This window comes from Triturus cristatus, chromosome 4_2 (assembly GCF_964204655.1).
Source record: "Triturus cristatus chromosome 4_2, aTriCri1.1, whole genome shotgun sequence".
Taxonomy (NCBI): domain Eukaryota; kingdom Metazoa; phylum Chordata; class Amphibia; order Caudata; family Salamandridae; genus Triturus; species Triturus cristatus.
In genome coordinates, this window is record NC_140586.1 from 943,121,199 (window position 1) to 943,142,809 (window position 21,611).

Genomic DNA, 21,611 nt, shown 5'->3' on the forward strand with positions numbered 1-21,611 from the left:
CTGGTTCTATTGCGTGTTTTTGAAGCAAAGACCGAATTTCCTGTTTGAGGAGCGTGAGATGGTGTGGTGACATTGGACGATGTTTGGGTGGTATGTTTGGGGGGGTGTTTGTGAGTTCGAGGCAGTAGCCAAACTGGATAATTTGTCTTACCCACTTGTCTGTTGTGATGGAATCCCAGACAGGTAGGAACTGTTGGAGTCTTCCCCCGACCGGAGTGGAATGGTCTGGGGGAAGTGGAGGCAAGTCACTGTTTAGTGGCTGGAGAGGTGCGGTTGTTGGTTGCCCCGTCCTCGGCCCTTGGTATTGTTTCCCCCATATCCTCCTCTAAAATATCCTCTGTTAGGGGATGTTTGTCCGGAGGTTTTGAAAGTGGAAGAGGTGTCTGTTCCCACATTTTTGGAGGCTCCCCTGTAAAAGGAGCGTCGAAAGGAGCCTCGGGGTTGTGTAGACTGTAATGCTCCAATTGATTTGGCAGTCTCATTATCTTTCTTCATCTTTTCTAGTGCAGTGTCGACTGCGGGTCCAAATAATTGCTCCTGATTAAAGAGTTGAGCAAGAATGGTTGATTGTACTTCCGGCTTAAAGCCGGAAATACGTAGCCATGCGTGGCGTCTAAGTAACACGCTCGTGTTGACTGCCCTAGACTCGGTGTCCGCTGCGTCTAGTGCACATTTGATTGAGGCATTTGATATTAGCTTTCCCTCTTGAATGAGGTCATTGGCCTGGGATTTGTACTGATCAGGCAGGTGTTGCAAAAGATCCTCTAGCTGGTCATAATGAGCCCTATCATATCGAGCCAATAGGGCTTGTGTGTTGGCAATACGCCAGTGGTTAGCAGCTTGTGCGGCAACCCTTTTCCAGAGGCCTCTAAGAGCTTAGACTCTTTGTCTGGGGGCGGCGTGTCTCCTGTTTGGGAGTTAGTCCGCTTTCTTGCATTTGACACGACTAAAGAGTCTAGAGCAGAGGTCTTCAAACTTTTGGATGCCGAGACCCCCCTGTCAACATTTTGAGGCGTAAGGACCCCCTCCTGACAAAAATGTCTAAACCTGTTGACTAAATTGCGTGGGATGAAAATGTAAATGAGGTTATGTGATGCCGCGTATTTTGGGATAGCATTGCTTCATTATTTTGATATTTGTTACACACAGTAACGCTGAGGAAAGATTTCACCCAATCAGTACCCATTTATAACCAAAATACAGCAATTATCATCAGAAAGATTTCAAGTCAACCTTTGTGAAGGGCCTTCTACTCTGCAGCAATACGTGCTGCCACATTAGAAGCTCACCTGGCCCTGACCGGAAGAAGCAGGGGTCCCTTAAAACCCTGGCGGTTTTGTGTAGAGTTAAGCCGTTTACCCATGCAGCTTTCCTCTCAGCCCCTCCCTTCCATCCCTCTCTCTTCTCCTAACCCCGGATCCCTCTCTCACTTTGCAGGTCATTTTCTTTCACCCCTTTTTAAAAGCAGTCACCTAAAGCGGTATTTTCAGCGCTTATCTGTGCATACTTCCCAGGGCCGGCTTTAGTGCTGGTGGTGCCCTGTGCGACAATGTTTGTTGGTGCCCCCCCAATAACCACCCCACCACGGATTCTCTCACTAGCACCCTTTAACAGTGACCAAGTCTCCATAACCCCACACTCTCAGATGCATTGAATTAGTTCTATAGTGCCACTCATACCAGTGTAGGGTGTCCGAGCACTTTGCATCACACACACATTACACAGAGACAATCAATCATAAGTGTGTAAATCAGTGTATAGGAAATGTTACATCAGCCAAAGGACTAAAAGTATAGGAGTCACATGTCATCCATACTGGTAGGCAGCATAGTTCAAGAGTGCTTGGTGTGGAGAAGCACAAACTCAGAGTCGAAAAAGAAACAGCATAGTTGGGAGTTTCCTTTAATAATAAGAATTGATTTCTAGCCAAATTAACCCTTTTTGCAACATTAATCAATGGTCTAATAATGTACTCTTTGTAGTGTGCATGCTGTTCTAGGATGAAAGTTAATAGCTAACTATTCTATATTAGGACTTTAAGTTATAAATTGCAAGTAACAAAAGGATGTCTCTTTTGAAAGCAGTAACCTGCTGATCTCTTCACATCATACCCACTCTGTAATCTACTTGGTACACGTTCTTTGCAGCAGGCATATTAACCCTCAGCACTAACTTCACCTAAGTCAAAACCTCAACTATACAAAATTCTGATCTCTCTCCAGGAAGATAATTAATCACAGGAGTTATCTTGACATTTATGTGAGGCCTGGTAATTGCCGGGGAAATAAACGCTGCAGCAGGTGCTTCAAAAGCACAATAAACTGTCACACACGGCGCCCCCAGGAAGCCAACTTAGTATTCCTTTCCATGAAATGCATTCTCACACTACCACAGTGAATGTAAAATCCAAATGTAAGGAATAGGCACAGTGGGGACCCAGGGGGTACTGGAACCAGCAAAAAAACCTAAGCCTCTGTAACTAGTTTACAAAGGCATGTTAAATGGTCTTTAAAGACCTGTGAAAAAACACGGGGGTGCCGGAGATAGGAATCCAGACACTGCCCAGCTGAGCCCCCAGCAGCTCGAGTTTCACTGCAGCAGCCCGGGCTGAGACACAGGACGGGGTGGGGGGGGGGGGGGGGGGAAGTGTGGGGGGTGCTGAAGCCCTTGGGCCTGGGCAGAAGTGTGACTGGGAAGGCGCGACCCCCTTTGCATCATTCCACGGCCCCCCTGGGGGTCGCGCCCCACAGTTTGAAGACCCCTGGTCTAGAGGGAGCTGCGCTTTGATGTAAGCGGGATCCTGTGGGGCCGGTCTATATTTTTTTCTCTATTCGGGGGATAAGAACCCTAGCTCTAACAGGGTCCTTAAAACCTCAGTGGCGTGCTTGATCACTCCCTTAATCATGGGCAAGATTTGAACAGATTTTTGCGACAGCTCAAGAATGTCGAGGAGAAAGTCCTCTTCAGGTGTATCTGTGTGCATGGTAACGCCATGGAACAGTGCCGCCCTGTTTAGGAGTTGTCCAAACCCTAAATGGTCATCAGGAGGGGAGGGTTTGGAAGGGTATGTAGTGGGATCAGGAAGGTCAGGTAAAGGGAAAGCCCAGTCGTCTAAGGGTGCCGTGTCCAGGAGTGTAAAAGGATCATGAGGATCAGTAGGATCATCTGGGTCTCCCCTCCCCCTAAATCATCATCATCATCCTGTGGAGGTGGTGTATGTGAAGGAGATGGTAGAGGGGAAGGAGGTGTGGGCCGGGGGGTGGGATGAGAGGTAATATAGGAGAGGAAGGACGAATGCGTGAGGTGGCAGAGTCCTTCTTTACGGGAGCTGGAGGAGGTGTTGTGTCCAGCTTCCGTTTCTTGTATGGCACAGCTGTGACATGTCCGGTTTTTGGATGGATATAAATCCTTTTTTGCGTGGGATCCGGGCGAAAAAGTTCCTCATTGTCCGAAAGTGACTTTTTCGGCTCCGATCTGTGTTTTGGGAGATCGGTAGAGTCTTTGTGGACTTTTTTCGGCACCGAGGATGATTTTGGTGCCGAAGAACTTTTCGGTGCCGGCGGAGATTTAGGCGCAGAGGAACCTTTCGGTGCCGGTGGAGACTTCGGTGCCGAAGAACGTTTTGGTGCCGATGGAGATTTCGGCCTCGGAGCCTGCTTCGGTGCCGACAGGGGAGCCTTCGGTGCCGAAGGTATTGTGGGCACAGTAATATGAGGTGTACTCAAGCCCGAGCCACCTGCAGGCTTGTATTTCTTCGGAGCCGGGCCCGAGGGCGGGGCCTCTGAAGATGATTTTCGATCGCGACTGGGGCCAGCTGGCAGAGTCTTGACCAATGTCTTTTTTGGTGGGGTTGGGGTAGGGGCACTGGTACTCACACGCTGCCCCGGAGTGATGAGGTCATCAGAATCGTCAGCCTCGGATACGATTTGGAGGTCTTCGGAGTCGTCGTCGGGGACATCCTGGGCAAAGATGTCGTCTGGTTCTGGAGCCGGCCTGGCCATGATATGGCGTCGAGCTCTTCGGTCCTGGATGGTTTTCTTCGAACGGAATGAGGCGCAGGCTGGACAGCTGGATTCGTTGTGGTCCGGCAAGAGGCACAGGTTACAGACCTCGTGGTGGTCACTGTGGGGGAACTTTGCTCCACATTGGGGGCATTTTTTAAATGGTGTCCTTTCCATGAGCCGCGTCCGGAACCGGTCTGAGTATATGTCAAGTTGTAAAATTTTCGAAGGTTGTTTGATTGTTAGAAGTTCTCAGCTGGAGCGGAAAAAAGTTCATCCGAACCCAAGGGCGGAAAAAAACAATCTGAGGATGGAGTGGATGCCCATGTGCACTGTTGCCCAGAGGAGGAGTCGACTATCTCGTGACCAAAGGCTTCTTCCGAAGACAACAACAACCTGCAATCATCCGAGCCCAACACCAGATGGCGATCTTATCCTAAGTGTGTGATCTGCAGCTCATATGCCTCGAACCTTAATTTACTAATTTATGTCAGATTGATAAATAAAACAGAAAAAAACGCTCGCCTTGTTTTGTAGGTGTGCGCAACAGTGTGGGAGGGTGACTACAAAGGCTCGACTGCTGTTCAGCATGGCTATAAATAGTTTCTAAAGCCAGTAGGTCTCATAGTGAGATCTACAGGATTTGCCAATTCATGTTTAGTCTGTACCAAGAGGAGGATTTGGATTGCTTCACTTGGAGGAAAGATGGGTAGGGTAGATATGATGATTAAAGGACATCAGTCCAAGAATCACTAGTTAGTCGTTTATACTTCGCAGTAGATCCAGTCTACAATTCCCTCTAAAGTCAAGTTGAGGAGGCTAGTTTACAGATCAAATCCAAGGAACAAAGCTGGAAGACGACAGAGGGTGGGTTGGCCCCAATTGCGCTGTCACAGATTACCTTAAATAAGAAACAGCAATCCTGTAACACTCAGAAAAGCATGTGACAAGCCAATAATGAAGAATGTTTGAAATGCCTGTGTTCCCGGTCCCATCACAGAAAATAGACAGACATTCTGAGAAACGGGGGTGGGGGTTGGGGTCAAGCCCCTATTCAGCTAGAACTCTAACAATACTTTACATCACCAAAATATAGTCTTTAGCAACGGAGGAATGAATGTTCAAAAGGTTAAGGAACCAACGTAGAGGGACAGTTTGAAGTCCCACAATAAGTTAGACTTTCAAACATGTAATGAAAGTGAACAAGCCCTGTAAAAGCAGTGTAAGGAATATGCTACTTACCAGTATGCATCTGTTCTTGGCATGTAGAGCTGCAGAGTTGTACACTTAGCATAGGTCGCCATCTGGTGTTGGGCCCGGATGTTTGCAGTTTGTTTTTCTTCTTGGACCGTGCTTGGAAGTCACGAGTTTGGTGACTCCTCCTTCGGTCCGTACTGCGCATGGGCTTCGGCTCCATCCTCAGATTGTTTTTCGCCAACAGGGAAATGATGGAGCGTAGTAATAACAGTGAGAAACCCATGTGTGTTGTATCTAAATAAGATGGACTGGAACGGATACAGGTAGCCGGGGAGGCGGGTGGGCGTGTACAACTCTGCAGCTCTACATGCCAAGAACAGATGCATACTGGTAAGTAGCATATTCCGTTCGAGGCATATGAGCTGCAGATTGTACACTTAGCATAGATTATATAGCAGTACCCAACCTTAGCGGCGACCACCGGTATCCGTTGCAGCTGTTTGAAAGAGTGTTTTTAGTACAGCCTGGCCCACCCTAGCTTGCTGCTGGGAATGCACATCTACACAGTAGTGTTTTGTGAATGTGTGCGGTGTAGACCATGTGGCTGCCTTGCATATGTCATCTAAGGGTATATTCCCTAGAAAAGCCATAGAAGCCCCTAACTTTCTTGTAGAGTGGGCTTTAGGGGGAACAGATAATGTTCTCTTTGCCTTCTGATAGCAAATTTGTATGCATTTTACAATCCACCTAGCTATCCCTGATTTTGAGATGGGGTTGCCTTTATGTGGTGGAGAAAAGGAAACGAACAACTGTTTGGTCTTCCTGAAGGGTTGCGTTCTTTGTATGTAATATAGCAACGCTCTTTTCACATCTAGTGTGTGTAAGGCCCTTTCCGCAACAGATTGGGGTTGCGAAAAGAAGACAGGTAATTCCACTGATTGATTGAGGTGGAAGGGGGTAATGACTTTGGGCAGGAACTTCGGATTAGTTCGAAGTATGACCTTGCTGTGATGCATTTGTATGTAAGGTTCCTGTATGGTGAACGCTTGTATTTCACCAACCCTTCTAAGGGAAGTGATAGCTACAAGGAAAGCTGTTTTCCAGGTGAGAAATTGTAGCTCACATTTGTGCATTGGTTCGAAGGGCGGACCCATTAGTCGTGTAAGGACCAAATTTAGATTCCATACAGGGGAGGGTGGTGCCCTGGGGGGAATTACTCGTTTAAGGCCTTCCATGAAGGCTTTAATAGCGGGCACTCTGAAGAGTGACAAATGCTGTCTGTTTTGTAGATAGGCAGCGATCGCTGCTAGGTGTAGGCGTATGGATGAATACGCCAGGTTACACCTGTGAAGATGGAGCAGATAGCATATGATGTGTTGTATGGATGCATCTAGAGGGTTGATTGTATTGTTACGGCAGTACATTACAAATCTTTTCCACTTTGCGGCATAGCATGCTCTAGTGGTAGGACGTCTGGCTTCCATGATGATGTTCATGCAATCAGGGGGAAGGTTAAGGTACCCGAATTCTAAGATTTCAGGAGCCAGATCGCCAGGTTGAGCTGAGCTGGGTCCGGGTGCCGGATTTCTCCATGGTTCTGGGTTAGGAGGCATGGGGAAAGGTGCAGTTTTTGATGTGGTACCACTGATAGTTGTAGTAGCGTGGTGTACCACGGCTGTCTGGCCCACGTCGGAGCTACCAGAATGAGTGTGAGGGAGTGCTGTTGTAGTTTCCTGACCACTAATGGAATTAGTGGGAGAGGTGGAAAGGCGTATGCAAATCTGCCTGACCAGTTCATCCATATCGCATTGCCCTTGGACAATGGGTGTGGGTATCTGGCGGCGAAGCTTGGGCATTTGTTTTCGTGGGTGGCGAAGAGGTCTATTTGAGGATGCCCCCACTGTTGGAAGAATGGGTGAAGAACTTGTGGATGCAGTTCCCATTCGTGTAGTTGTTGAGTCTGTCTGCTGAGCAGATCTGCTATGGTGTTTTGTACGCCTGGAACATGTTGTGCCAGGAGAAAAATGTTTTGGGGAATTGCCCATCTCCATATGCTCTGGGCTAAGCGGGAGAGCTGGGGAGAGTGTGTCCCCCCCTGTTTCTGTATATAATACATCGCAGTCATGTTGTCTGTGCGAATGAGGACTGCTTTGCCTGAAATCTGCTTTTGGAAAGATTTTAGGGCTAGAAAGATCGCCAAAAGCTCCAGATGGTTGATGTGGAGCGTTTTTTGCTGTGGCGTCCATAGACCTTGCATTGTGAGGTGTAAGAGGTGCGCTCCCCAGCCGGAGAGCGATGCGTCCGCTGTTAGAGTCACTTGGGGAACCGGGTCCAGGAACGGCCGTCCCTTGGAAAGGTTTGTGGTGTTCCACCACTGCAGAGAGTGATGTGTGCGGCCGTCCACCAACACCAGATCCGTCAGCTGACCCTGGGCCTGGTTCCACTGTTGTGCTAGGCACTCCTGAAGTGGACGCATGTGGAGTCTTGCATGGGGCACTATGAAGATGCAAGACGCCATCATCCCTATGAGCTTCATAAACACTCTTGCTGGTAGAGAGTGTTGAGGAAGGAATATTTTGCGTAAGGCTAGAATGCTTGTGATTCTGGCTGAGTTTGGATAGGCAATACCTTTTGAGGTGTCTATGGTGGCCCCGAGATATTGCTTTGTGTGAGATGGTATGAGGTGGGACTTTTGGTAGTTCACCGTGAAGCCTAGCTGATGAAGCAGTTGGATGGTGCTGTTTGTATGTTGCACGCATTGGTGGTAGGACGCGGCTTTTATGAGCCAGTCGTCTAAGTAAGGGAAGACGTGAACATGTTGACGTCTGAGGTGTGCTGCTACTACTGCTAGGCATTTGGTAAACACCCGTGGTGCAGTGGTGACCCCGAAGGGGAGAACCTTGAATTGGTAATGTTGCCCGTCCACCACGAACCTGAGGTATTTTCTGTGAGAGGGGTGTATTGGAATGTGAAAGTACGCGTCTTTCAGATCCAGTGTTGTGAGAAAGTCTCCCTGGCAGAGGAGTGGGAGGACTTGTTGTAAGGTGACCATGTGAAAGTGGTCTGAATGTATGTAGGCATTTAGAGGCCGGAGATCCAGAATGGGTCTGAGGGTCTCGTCTTTCTTTGGGATTAAGAAATATAGGGAGTAGACCCCTAGATTTCGTTGATTGTCGGGTACCTGCTCTATGGCGTGTTTCTGGAGGAGCGAGAGTACCTCTTGTTTGAGCAGTGTGGAATGCTCTTGGGACATTGGACGGTGCCTTGGTGGGATATTGGGTGGGGTAGATGTTAGCTCGAGGCAGTACCCTGACCGAATGATTTGGGTCACCCATTTGTCCGATGTTATGGACTCCCATACGTGGATAAAATCTTGTAGTCTGCCCCCGACCGGAGTGGAATGGTCTGGGGGGAGCGAAGGGGAGTCATTGTGCGGGTGGGGTGGCAGAACGGGTATTGTTGGTTTTGCCCCTGCCCTTATTGTTGTTGCCTCTGTAGCTACCTCTTTGGTTGCCCTTTGAAAAGGTATTTTGAGGAGGGGATTTGTAGGAGGTAGAGGCATTATCGGTGGAGGAGCCTCTACCTGTGCCACGAAAGGACGAGCGTCGAAAGGAACGCTTAGAGGCTTGGGTCTGGAGCGCTCCCATAGACTTCGCTGTGTCTGTATCTTTCTTCATTTTTTCGAGCGCTTCGTCTACCTTTGGGCCAAAGAGTGTTTGCTGGTCAAAGGTGTGATTAAGTATTGATGTCTGGACCTCAGGCTTGAACCCTGATATCCTGAGCCAGGCATGGCGGCGAAGCAGGACACTGGTGTTTATGGCTCTAGAAGCAGTGTCTGCTGCATCGAGGGCACACTTAATGGAGGTGTTTGTGATTAGTTTGCCCTCCTGTATCAGGTCATGAGCTTGGCGTTTGTATTTCTCTGGAAGGTGCTGCATAAGAGCCTCTAATTCATCATAGTGTGCTCTATCATATCGCGCAAGCAATGCTTGTGTATTTGCAATGCGCCACATGTTTGCAGCCTGGTAGGCGGTGCGTTTACCAGACGCGTCCAGAAGTTTAGATTCCTTGTCTGGTGGTGGGGCATCTCCTGAGGATTGGGAGTTAGCCCGCTTTCTAGCTGTGGAGACAACTAGGGAATCTAGAGGAGCAGGGCCCTTGATGTATGCAGGGTCTGTGGGTGCCGCCTTGTACTTCTTCTCTATTCTAGGGTTTAGTACTCTGGCTCTGACAGGGTCTTTGAATACCTCTGTAGCGTGCTTGGTGACACCCTTAAGCATGGGTAAAATAGCAGTGGAACGATCTTGTAAATCAAATGTATCCAGTAGGAAGTCTTCTTCCACTGGTTCCGTGTGCATGTCCACCCCATGGTAGTGTGCTGCTCTCTGCACTAAATGGTGAAACCCTAAAGAGTCCTCTGGAGGAGACGGCCTTGATGGGTATAGGTCGTCTTGAGGTACATTGGGTACATCAGGGTTATTATAATCCTCCCATGGATCTGGGGTCCCTGGTGGAGTGGGATCCATTGGGGTGTCCCCTGGGTCATTGTCCGGGTCCCCGTCATCCGGATCTGGGGATGGGGCCGGATCGTAGTGAGGTAAAGGTGGAGGGGGTGGTGGTGGGAGGGGGGGTGGCAGTGGGGAGGGTACTCTAAGGGGAGAAGTAGCTGAGTCCCTCTTTTTGGGTGGAGGAGGAGGAGCCGGAGCCTCAAGGCGACGCTTCTTAGTAATCACAGTCAAAAGGCCAGTCTTTGGATCTCTGGACAAAGTCTTTTGTAAAGGGTCTGGTGTAAACAGAGCCAATGGCGCCGAGTCGTCTGTCGGCACCGGCGATTTCGGAACCGGAGGTTTCGATGTTCTGTGTACGCCTTGCTTTTTGGAGGTCTCCGTGTGTTTCGGCGTCGAATGCTGTTTCGGCGCCGGAGCGTCGGTGCCGACCGATTTCTGTTTGTGTTTGGTCGGCGCCGAGTGTCCAGGCTTCGGCACCGGTGGTTTCGGAGTCGAGCTGGATTTTGCAGGCTTCGGTGCCGAGTGGTGTTTATCGGCACCGGGCGTCGGCTGGCTCGATCCCGAGCTGCCGTGAGACTTTGAGTGCTTCGACACCGGGCCCGAAGGTGGGGTGATCGAGGCTTTGGTTTTGGTTTTGCCCAGGCCGGCCGGCGAGGGAGTAACCGGAGTCTCTTTGGTTTTCGGTGCGGGGCTGGGAGGGGGCATTGTACTCACGGCCCGCTGTCCTGGTGTTACGTCCTCCAGGTCGGAGTCGTCGGCCTCGGAAGCGCTGACGATGTCTTCTCCCAGTTCGGTGTGTGTCTGCCCCGAAGCTTCGGCGTCGTCTCCGAAGATGTCCGGTGGAACTGTCGAGGATGAGTGCGCCATGGTGCGTCGAGCCCTTCGATCTCGGATCGTTTTCTTCGATCGAAAAGACTTGCAGGCGGGGCAGTCTCGAGCCTCGTGTTCCGGAGAGAGGCAAAGGTTACACACCTGATGGAGGTCGGTGTGGGGAAATTTAGACCCACATTCTGGGCACTTTTTAAACGGAGTCCTTTCCATCGGCCGGGACCGGAGTCGCGGAGGGCCCGAAGGCCGGTGTCGATGTACGGGATGGAAAAAGTGCCGCTTCGAGAGATGAAGATGATGAAGGAACTCGAAGAATCGAGGATTTTCCGTCGAGGCTGGAACCGTAGAAGTTCGAAGCCGGAGCACGAAGTATCACATCCGAGCCCGATGGCGGAAAAAAACAATCTGAGGATGGAGCCGAAGCCCATGCGCAGTACGGACCGAAGGAGGAGTCACCAAACTCGTGACTTCCAAGCACGGTCCAAGAAGAAAAACAAACTGCAAACATCCGGGCCCAACACCAGATGGCGACCTATGCTAAGTGTACAATCTGCAGCTCATATGCCTCGAACTCTGTGTTTTCTGGTAATAGAAATCCCAATTCATAACTCTAGTAGTCCTCTATTTCTGCCAGGTACCCCCGGCAGGACAGCTTGAAGCCCCATCCCACCCAAATATGAGACTAAGCACGTTAAATAAGCCATGACAAGCTGGAATGGATTTGTATCAGTCTGGTGGCAAAATCTTATGCCCCCATATCGCCCTCAAAGCCATGATCGTGCAACGACAGCATGAAGTGGCAGCAGGTAGAGCTTCCTTGCACCCAGTACTGGGAAGACACATCTGGTGTTGCAGCCGAATCAGAGAGTTCCTTACAGAGACGTGGGAATGACTATCTGCCCATTATCAGCGCACTCTATCCTTTCAGATGATGCCCCCTCGCCACCACCAACCGCAGGAGGGAGAGGGGGAGGGTGAAAGTGTGCCACAAAGGCAGATTAATACTCTTTCATATCTGGTGTCTGGATGGATTCGGCCCACAGCCCTCTCGCTCGGCTAGCGCCTGCAGAGAGGAATTGTACTCACTGTGTGTTTGTATCCTTCTGCTCATCAGGTACACGGTCCAGCAGACATTTGTAAACAGCCTGGAGAAACAGTTAGCATGTCAGCCACAATGTCATCTTGACAAAAGACAATGAAAAGTGACCCTTGAAACAAAGTCAATTGTAAACAAGCTGTGACCAAGTCTGGCTTGGGGTTTGCATTGAAAAATGTATGTAGAACGTCCACAAATAAACATGGTATTTGTTTAAGAACATGTATGGTAGTTACTAAGAATGAAGTACAGAGGTTAGTCGTGAGTGCGGAGGAAAGAGAATCATGCACCTTAGCAAAGGCGTGCTTAGAAACAGCATCAAGAGGCAGCCTATGGAGATGTGCAAGACCGGGATATGGACAGAATGCCGTCCTTTACCCCCATGGGGCATTAGCACAATATGGACACACAAATACACAGAAAAAGTCCATGATAAATGTTTCACCAGCTACAGATAAACCATCTCTGGCAATAGGGTACCTAAAGTGGTAGACTATGCTCTGTATGGGATTTTCTTTTTCAAATCCAACTGTTTAACATTGGGGATTTTAAAAGTATACTTGAAAAACCCCTTAATGCCCGGCAAAGGCTCAAAGACTGGCATTTGTTCAGACTAAAATTTCAGCAGGTCAGTTCCGGATCTTTATTTCTATTAACAATACGTTTATTACATTAAAGTTGCAAACATTTCTTTAGGCAGTCCTAAAACACAGGGTTGCTCGGGGAAATGAAAGTAGGGCACAACCCAAGAGATTTACAAAGAACTGTTCAGTGGACTCAGGGGTTTTTGCTCTCCAGAGGAGGTGGAGATGTGCCCTGTAATGTGGAGATGACCCCTGCAACGACCCGCGACGATCACTCACCTGTTGGTACTGGGAGTATTTCACAGGGTCCTTCTCAAACACCTCATACGTCTGAGACTCCAGGTTATCCATCAGAGGCTGCAAAGTAGAAATCAAAAGGTAAACAAGCTGGCATGGGCATGAACGATTAAGTTGGAGGGCCTTGAAAGAGACCCGAAGGAAGTAGTCACTAACTACAGACGTGGCTTTCTGTGGGCTCTCGAGCAGCCTAGTATACCATTCCGCTATTGCCCCAGTAGCCTGATCTTAGCTGGAGATGATTAAAAGTATTACACAACCCTCTGCCCCCCAAAAGACCCGATACCATTGAATACACAGACCGCCAAAAGGATCAGTCCGAGTGGTGCCTTTAGTCCTCATCTTGCCGGCCCAGAGCTGTATTCTATTGGACTAACATTCCCACACTAGAGCCTAGCACAATTCCCATGTCGCACCTGGAGGGGGGACTGCAAGTAATCCTCGTATCCCTTGGCAAACGCCTCGTAGGCATTGGGTGGCGGACGGTTCTGACTTAGGTACTCCAGGTACTGCAGGTAGCAACAGAAATCCTTGTCGGAGTGGTGGTTGGCGCCGGTGATGATGAACTGCACCTCCAGCTGCAAGAGAAACACAAACGAGGGCTTTAAAGCCTCCACAACCCAACCCCCGTCATGACAGAATCCGACCCCAAGCAGCACCAAGGAGCAGCCCCAAGAGGGACACATGTTTAAGATCACAGGACCAAAGATTACCTTGAGAAGCCGGAAAATGAGGCGCTGGTGGCTCTTTGCCAGCACAGGGAAGCCCTTCTTATTGGTCAGGAAGATGCTGGTGGGTAAAATGGCAGCTTTAATGGGTTCCCCAAGCCAGCGGTCAATGCCATGATCCGAGGGGAGGTCAGCACCCACCTCGATGGCTGCAGAGGAAAGGGGAATACTTCAAGGCACGTTGATATCAGAGGTCAAGGAGCAACGATGCGATAAAGGCGGGACACTACATATTAATTGTATTAGTGCATGATTGCTCACTTATAGAATAGGTACAGCAGACACAATACAAGCTACACACACAATATAGCAGAGGAGACAACGGCTCAAGCCTTACTCTCATACATATCAGGTGCAGGCCAGGCAGCGGCACGAGTACTCAGCACAGCAGAGAGAAAAGCACAGGCAGAACAAGCCCTCCAAAACAACAAGTACAACAGAACAGCAGGACTGCAAACTTCTCCACACACAACTATTTCAGCAAATGCAACCAGTTTCCTTTATAACCAAAGTTTTACAGGAGACGTAATATGACACTCACCAAGGGCAATCCGCTTGTTGTAGTCACAGAGTGTACGGAAGTTGTGCCACCTTCGGGGAAGAGAGGAGGGAAACATGTGAGTATCACCTGCCAGCTTTATACTGCAAACTGTTTACGAGGTGACAACACCTGATCCCAAGGCTTTAAGCCTGGGAGCACGGATCAGAAAAAAAGGCATAATGGACTTGCTTGTCCAAGTTTATTAAGTTGGCTAATAGTAACACGATTTTTGCAGCACTTCGAAACAGCAAACTTGTGGTAGTAACCTCTCGGAAAACTATGAGGCCTTGTAATGCTGTGGACCTGGGCAGCCCCGTGAAAGCAGACAGTGAAGAAATAGAAAAGCAACAGAAAATAAATTCAACAGTCAATCTCCCATACAGCATGCTGAGATCACTACAACCCATGCAGGAGAGCAATTTGAGTCCCTTTCCCATACCAACTGCCAGGTGGCTGCGAGCCACGGTGTACTGAAAACGGGTCAAGGACCTCAGTCCCTCTTCTGTCTAGAGAGCACAGCCTTCCCAAGCAATGTACAATTGTCTCCCCAGACTTCTCAGGTTTAGTCAGAAGGATTCGCTCAACCGTGGGATCCTCCTCTTTGAAGCTTAGTATTCCCTGCGCCTCCACCCCCAAGAGCCCTGCCTCCCTAGGATAAGCTGACAAGAAACAGTACCCCTCTCAACCCTCTGCTCCCACAGATAGGCTTCACTCTTACAGGATGGGGTGGCCCAACAGTGTGTACCACTGTGGGAGTCTAGGATCCTTTACTCTCCTGTAGAAGAAAGAAGGAATATCTTCGGAATCACCCCTGACCCCCATTGCGAGACCCATCAGCTTTGTGGGAGGGTCTGCCAGCAAGCCCCTCAAAAGCTTAGCCTACCCCATTTGGAGAGGATAGGCTTGTATCCCCAACTTCCACCCCATCGGAGTGTAGCAGCTCTTATGCGGGGATGTGCTTGTGGTAATCCCAACCTCCCATTCTCCAGAAGGCTTGCTTTCCTTATGTGTGTACCCTTGTAGCCTGTCTCTAGTGCTTACATAGCATCATTAAGAGATTAGCACACCCACCCTGCACTCCACATCAAAAAATGTTTGCCCTACACTTCTGACAGAGCACTACTGTAGGATCTGCTTTCATGGTCACCCCCACTTTTTGCTGGTGTCATATTTTGAGGACTAGTCTGACTGGGATCCTGCTAATCAGGACCCCAGTCTCTGCGTCGTCCCTAAACTGGACATGGTGAGTACTTAGGTAAACAACAGATTGACTACTGGTGTATCCTTGTAAGTCCCTAGTATATGGTGCTAAGGTACCCAGGGCATAGGCCAGGGGTCTCCCATGGGCTGAAGCATGTATTATGCTACTCATGAGAGACCACTCAAATTATGACTACAGGCCTGCCACTGCAGCCTGTGTAAGCTGGTGCTAGCACCATTTAAGAAAGACCGATGTTTCCTTATATCTGCGGTGACTGCACTTAAAACCTATAAGTCACCCCTAAGGCAGATCCTTCCAATCATGAAGGCAGGGTGCTTGGTTAGAAGTGTGAAGGTGCACCTGGATGAGCAGGACACCCCTATAACCTTCGGAGTCCATTCTACCGGGTTGTAAGTGCATCAACCATTAAGATACAGAGTGGCCATGCGTCATTACGTGACAGCTATCTCCTTAACTGCTGTAACGAACCCTGTTGTGTTTGGTATCAAACATGTTGGAATCAGGTGGGGCGTGGCTTGGCTGCAGTGCGGAATGGCTGCCTGAAACCGCAGCTCCGCCGATCGAGCAAATTAATCCGACAATTATCGGCGATCCAGGTGCCAGAGCTCGGTCCTCTCAGCCCCGGTGAAGTGTACTGGATATCAGCCCTCCCCAACGAAACGCATGAACCCGTGGCTGGAACAGTGGCGGAGAGCGGCCCGGTGATTGTCGAGCGCCGGAGTGGCCTGCAGCGCGCACAGACGCCGGGGACTGTCGTGAGACTGGACCCGTGGAGAAGACGCGCTGCGGAGCGGGGATTGCTGGGTCGGCTTGGCTCTGGGGCTCGGTCTCCTTGCACTAACCCCCGCCGGCGGAGACACGTTGCTGCAACGGCGTCAGTCCAGACCTGGTACATCGCTGGCTGAGATACGGTGAGGCGAGGAGGCGGTGCTGCGGCCGCCGGGGCCTCGAGGGCTATCGACGCATCGGACGACCTGAGCCGGCGTCCTGGGTGGGCACTCGCTGTGCACGTCCTGCCACGATAGAGCGCCGCTGAGCGCCCGCGCCCCGTTATAGATCCTGCAGACCGCCTGACCGAGGGGAGCTGCGCTGCTGCCAACTGCCGGAGTGTACCCTGAGGCAGAGACCTGGGAAGGGCAGTGAGCGGTCGGGGCTTGCCGTTGTCCATCGAGGCGGCGCGGAGGGCAGCGCGCTGTGGAACTGTGGCCCCGGACGGGGTGGTGCTGCCGCTGTCGTGGCCGGGCTGCGGCTGGCTTTCACAACTGAGGCCCGGGGCGCGGACCGGCGCTCATTCGGCCCGGTGGATGCCTGCTCTGGGGCTCCGGTGCAACGCGAGAGGCGCCGCTGAGCGGAGGATAGGCCGCATCTGAGGATACACCCTGCGGCGGTCCCGCCCTGGTGGACCTGGTCTACTGCACTACAGACATACCCCGGTGCGGGGGCAGTGGCTCCCTGGCCTGCTGTGGTCGATTATCCTTCCTACCATCTGCTGCAGAGGCCTGGTGTGGGGCGCGAGGCGCCGTGGGGAGTCCTGTGTTTAAGTGGCCCCTATCCACTAGCGGCGAGGTGGGTCAGCCATGGGCAAGCCGGACACGCGCCAGCCCAAACTCACATTCGACAAGTCCAAACAAAAAGCGTCGGACCAGGATGGCCTAGACACAGAGGCCACACGCACTGAACAGAGCGGCCCATTGGATGCGGACATTAAAGCGATGTTTAAAGAGCTGAAGGAAGGATTGCGTGGCATAGATGGCAAAATGGACGCGCTGGCAGCACGCATGGACGGAATCACGACGCATATGGACAAGCACGAAAGCAGAGTGGAGGCGCTCGAGACACGCGTGGCTGACACGGAGGATGGCCAGACCGACTTGGTCAAACAACTGCGTGGAATGGACAAAGTCCTGGAGTTGATACAACAGAAGAACGAGGATTTAGAGGCGCGCTCGAGGCGCAACAACATCCGCATCACGGGTGTGGCGGAATCAACAGACATTACTAATATGGAACAATTCGTTGAACAGATGCTAAAAGACCTATTTGGGTCGGGGCTATCCTTAATGTTCCTCATTGAAAGGGGGCATAGGACACTGGGGCCCAGGCCTAAACCGGGAGCGCCGCCTCGGCCGATCATCGCGCGCGTCTTGAATTATAGGGACCGGGACTCGGTATTGCGTATGGCAAGAGACATGAAAGATATGCAGTACAAAGGTAATCACATTGCCCTTCACCCTGACTATACCATGCAAGTTCAAACTGCTCGCAGAGAATTCATGCCTGCGAAAAAACTCTTCCAACAAACGGGAACGAAATACTCCCTGATTTACCCTGCGAAGCTCCGGGTGCAGGGCCCCGGAAAACCGACTTTCTTTTTGGATGCGAAAGCGGCCCTACAATATGCGAAACAACTGGCAAGAGAGCAGAAAAACCAACCACCTGCAGAGGGGCCGGAGCGACAGGACAGGCTAAGTGATATTGAGTGACTACTCGTGTCTAATGTTTTTGCTATTTAGTTGTTTGCCCCCTGTCCGGGCCGCTTAGGGGCCTCTTGGTTGTCTACTGCGCAGGGGATTTATTCGCTTGCACTGGGAGGGCTGAGCATATCGATTTGGTTCCGGGGTGGTGGGGGACCTTGAGCCGGCACGCTGTTGCAGAGCTCGATCGCCCTGTCACGAGCACAGGGTTAGCAGGCGGCCAACCTGCGTACCTCAGGGGATGATTCCCATGTCTTGGTTAATAAAGTTGAGTTTAGTCATGGTTTCTATGGCTGGGTGGGTAACTTGGGGGGCTATTGCACAACCTGGTTGGGGGGTTGGAGCGGGTGGGGGGGGAGGGTTCACCGGAGTTTGGGGGGTAGATTTGGAGTTTGTTTAGTAGTGTTGAGTCAGGAGAAGCGAGCCTAACTGCTGTGCCATATACCGTATATTCCTCACTGCCCTGTCGTAAATTTTATTCCTTGCTGTATTATGATCGCTTCCAAGTAATGTGGCCCGGTGGGTTGCGGGACTGTGCTGTGCACGTCGTCTGTTGGTGGTTGAGTGGATTATCACATGGCTTGAGCGTCTTGTTTGATTGTAACTTCTTCACGTCCCTACCGCCATGACGCGAATAACCTGCCTTACCTGGAATGTGCGAGGCTTGAATGACAGACGCAAGGTCAGGTTGGTTCAGGCCTACTTACTTAGAAAAGATATAGACATTTGCCTCTTGCAGGAGACTCACTTGACAGCTAATGCAGAACAGCTGCTTAAGCATAATCGATGGGGAGAGATAGTTCACGCATCTTATTCTAATTACTCCAGAGGGGTGGCGGTCCTGATACGAAGAGGTCTCAGGTGGACGACGCACGAGGTGCTCAGGGACGTGGGAGGCCGCTATGTGCTGCTTGTGGGTACGCTGTGTGGCATGCGACTGGTGCTGGTGAATGTGTACGGCCCTAACGATGACAACCCAGATTTCTTCGGGGAACTATGGCATGCGGCGCAGGCTCGTGGCCCGGCAGCAATCTTATGGGGGGGGGGGGGGGGGACTACAATGTCGTACTCTCAGACTCTATGGATAGGCAGGGCGCTACTAGAGAACACCACCCTAGGGCATCAGAGGCGCTTGGCTGTATCGTACAGGAGACAGGGTTGGTGGACTCCTGGAGGGTGTTACACCCAGGGGACCGCGCAGGCACATGTATAACAGCGCATAGAGCCGCCTGGTCCAGGTTGGATTACTGGTTGCTATCCAGAGACCTGCACTCGTCAGTGCAAGAGGTGATGCATCTGCCGAGATCGCTTTCCGATCATGCCCCGGTGCTCCTCACGTTGTCCACTCCGGCCCAATATATACAGCCATTTAGCTGGCGGTTTTCCTCGCGGGCGCTGCGCGTTCAGGTATTTTAGCAGGCACTGCGCGAAAAGCTCGAGGACTACTTTTCGATTAATGAGGGCACCGTGGACTCGCCGGGCACGCTCTGGGAGGCTTGTAAGGTGGTGACGAGAGGGCACTGCATGTCGCTGAAAACAGGTGTGCTGAGATCAATTCGCGATTCCCTGAGCAAACTGGAAATAGACCTTGCGCGACTGGAGTCTGACCTGATAAATGCGCCGTCAGACAGAGTGCGTGCGGACCTTAGATCGCAGCTCACTAGGTACCAAGAGGAGGCAGACAGGGAAGTCGCATACCTATCTAAAGACTGTCGGGCTAGGCGATATGGCGAGGGCGACCGAGCCGGACGCACATTGGCGCATATGTTGCGCGCGCCACGTGGGTCGAACTATATACTAGAGTTGCAGCGTGCGGAGGGTGACGTGGTGCGTGAGCCGCCAGATATCCTGGACACGATGACGGATTTCTATAGGGATTTATACACCACGAAGGTGACACCAGAGGAGAAAGTGCTCAGCGACTATCTAGACACCATTGCCTTAGCGTGGTTCAGCAATAGTGCCAGACAATACATGGACTTGCCGTTCACGCAAAACGGCATATGGGCGGTAATTGCAGGCCTTCCGCCTTGCAAGGCGCCGGGCCCGGACGGGCTGACGGCGGCCTTCTACAAGGAATACGCGGACATCCTTGTCCCGAGGCTACATGGTGTGTTTGAGGAGGCAGTGGAAAAAGGGATCCTCCCCCAGTCACTGCGGGAAGCACTGATCATCACGCTGCTTAAGCCTGGCAAGGACCCAAAGCGCCCAGACTCCTACCGCCCACTGTCACTAATAAACCTCGACGCCAAAATATATACTAAACTGCTTTCTGACCGCTTAAAGTACATGCTGCCACAAATTGCGCTCTCTGACCAATCGGGCTTTGTAATGGGGAGGTCCACTTCTCATAACCTACGAGTACTATTTGGGCTCTTGCATTATTTGGATCCCAAAGTCCAAGCCGCCGCGGCACTGTTGGATGCGACGAAGGCATTCGACTCTCTGGAATGGCAGTTTTTGCGGACGTTATTTACCCGAATGGGATTTAGTCCGCTATTTGCCAGGCGCATAGGCATATTATATAATGGTCCAGCGGCTAGGGTGCGGGTGAATGGCCAGACGTCTGCCCCTATCTCCATCACCAGAGGGACCCGACAAGGATGCCCATTGTCGCCGTTGCTATTTGCGATCGCGACGGAACCGCTGGCAGCCCGATTGCGACAACATCATACTCAACGTAGCATTGGCTTTACGTCGCGCGGTCTGCTAATTTCTATGCATGCCGACGACACCACCATCTACATGATGAACCCGTCGGAGAACTTTGACCCGCTGATGAGGGAGGTAACTCGCTACAGTGGGCTCACCGGTATAGATATCAACTGGTCCAAATCGGCCATGCTACCCTTAACGGAGGGCACGCACAAGTGTCACACGGAATTCCCGATCGACTGGGTCACGGATGAGGTCAAGTACTTGGGTATAAGGATGAGCCGCTCAGTTCAAGAGATACAGTTGGCCAACTTTGGTGTGGCCATGGAGTGGCTGGAGAGTAAAGTTAAGAGGTGGAAAGCGTTGCCGCTGTCGTTGACGGGCCGCATAGCCATTGCAAAAATGGTTGTGGCGCCTAAATTCCTCTACCTATTCGCTAACATCCCTGTACCGTTGACGATGGCGTTCTTCCGCAGACTTCGCTCCGCGATGATTGAACTGGTGTGGGCAGGTAAGCAGCCCAGGGTGGCCTGGAACCTCCTTACGCTCCCCTTTCGGCAGGGGGGTCTCGCAGCCCCGGACCTTGAGTTGTATGCGTATAGTGCACAGGCCCAATACTTGCACTATTGGCATCACCCGATTCCCTACCAGCCTCACGTGGCCATAGAGACAGACGTGGCGGCCCCTTGTCCCATGCGGACAGCTGTGTACCAGACCTACAAGCAATCCCAGGAAGACGTTAACACCGTAGAGATGGTGCGTTGGGCCTGGTCCAACATTGCGAAGCGTGCGGGTATGGTGGACCTATATGCCCCAAGTATGCCATTGGAAGCCAACCCTCTGCTGAGTCCGCTTACGGACGCGGCGGTAGCGCGACGAGCGCACGCATGTGGCTTGAAGGTGGCGGGGGATTTATATCCGGATGACTTTTCTTCCGATACAATCTCTGGCCGCGGCGCCTGAGCCGACAGCCTCTGAGCTCCTCTTGTACTACCAATTGCGGTCGGCTTGCAGGCACAAATATCCCATGTTCCCGAGCGCCCCACCAACGCTGGCAGCTCTGGAAGACATTCTGTCAAACTCCTCCCCGCGTAAATTGATAACACGTATCTATAGGACCACACAAAGCACGGCACCCGCTGCGCACGTTGATTCCAGGACCTTATGGGAGGAGGACGCAGGCATACGTATTACAGAAAAACAGTGGGAATTCTGTTGCACCCAACTCGAACACCTGTCGCCTAACTATAGACTGAGACTGATACACTTAAACTATCTGCACAGGACATACCGCACGCCCATACAACTGTTCAGGATGGGCCTCCGATCCGACACGACTTGTTGGAGATGTGGTGAAAGCGAGGCGACGTTCCACCACCTAGTTTGGACATGTGGACCAATACACAGATTTTGGGTTACAGTTTTCAACATTATAGGGGAAATAGTGGGAGTGGCATTGGTGCCAGACCCGCTTGTGGCC

At 51.3% G+C, this 21,611-nt stretch overlaps 1 protein-coding gene across 2 annotated transcripts in view; it reads right to left on the bottom strand.

Annotated features, from left to right (window-relative positions):
- LOC146839017 (protein arginine N-methyltransferase 5-like) overlaps window positions 1-21,611 on the bottom strand; it is a 162,385-nt gene that overhangs the window by 95,428 nt on the left and 45,346 nt on the right. For both annotated transcript variants that reach the window (XM_085603051.1, XM_085603052.1), the window contains 5 exons: window positions 13,781-13,830; window positions 13,225-13,388; window positions 12,928-13,089; window positions 12,494-12,571; window positions 11,621-11,679 (listed from right to left, as the gene is read on the bottom strand). In XM_085603051.1, coding sequence (XP_085459177.1) covers window positions 11,621-11,679; window positions 12,494-12,571; window positions 12,928-13,089; window positions 13,225-13,388; window positions 13,781-13,830 — 513 coding nt within the window. The remainder of the gene's footprint in view (window positions 1-11,620; window positions 11,680-12,493; window positions 12,572-12,927; window positions 13,090-13,224; window positions 13,389-13,780; window positions 13,831-21,611) is intronic.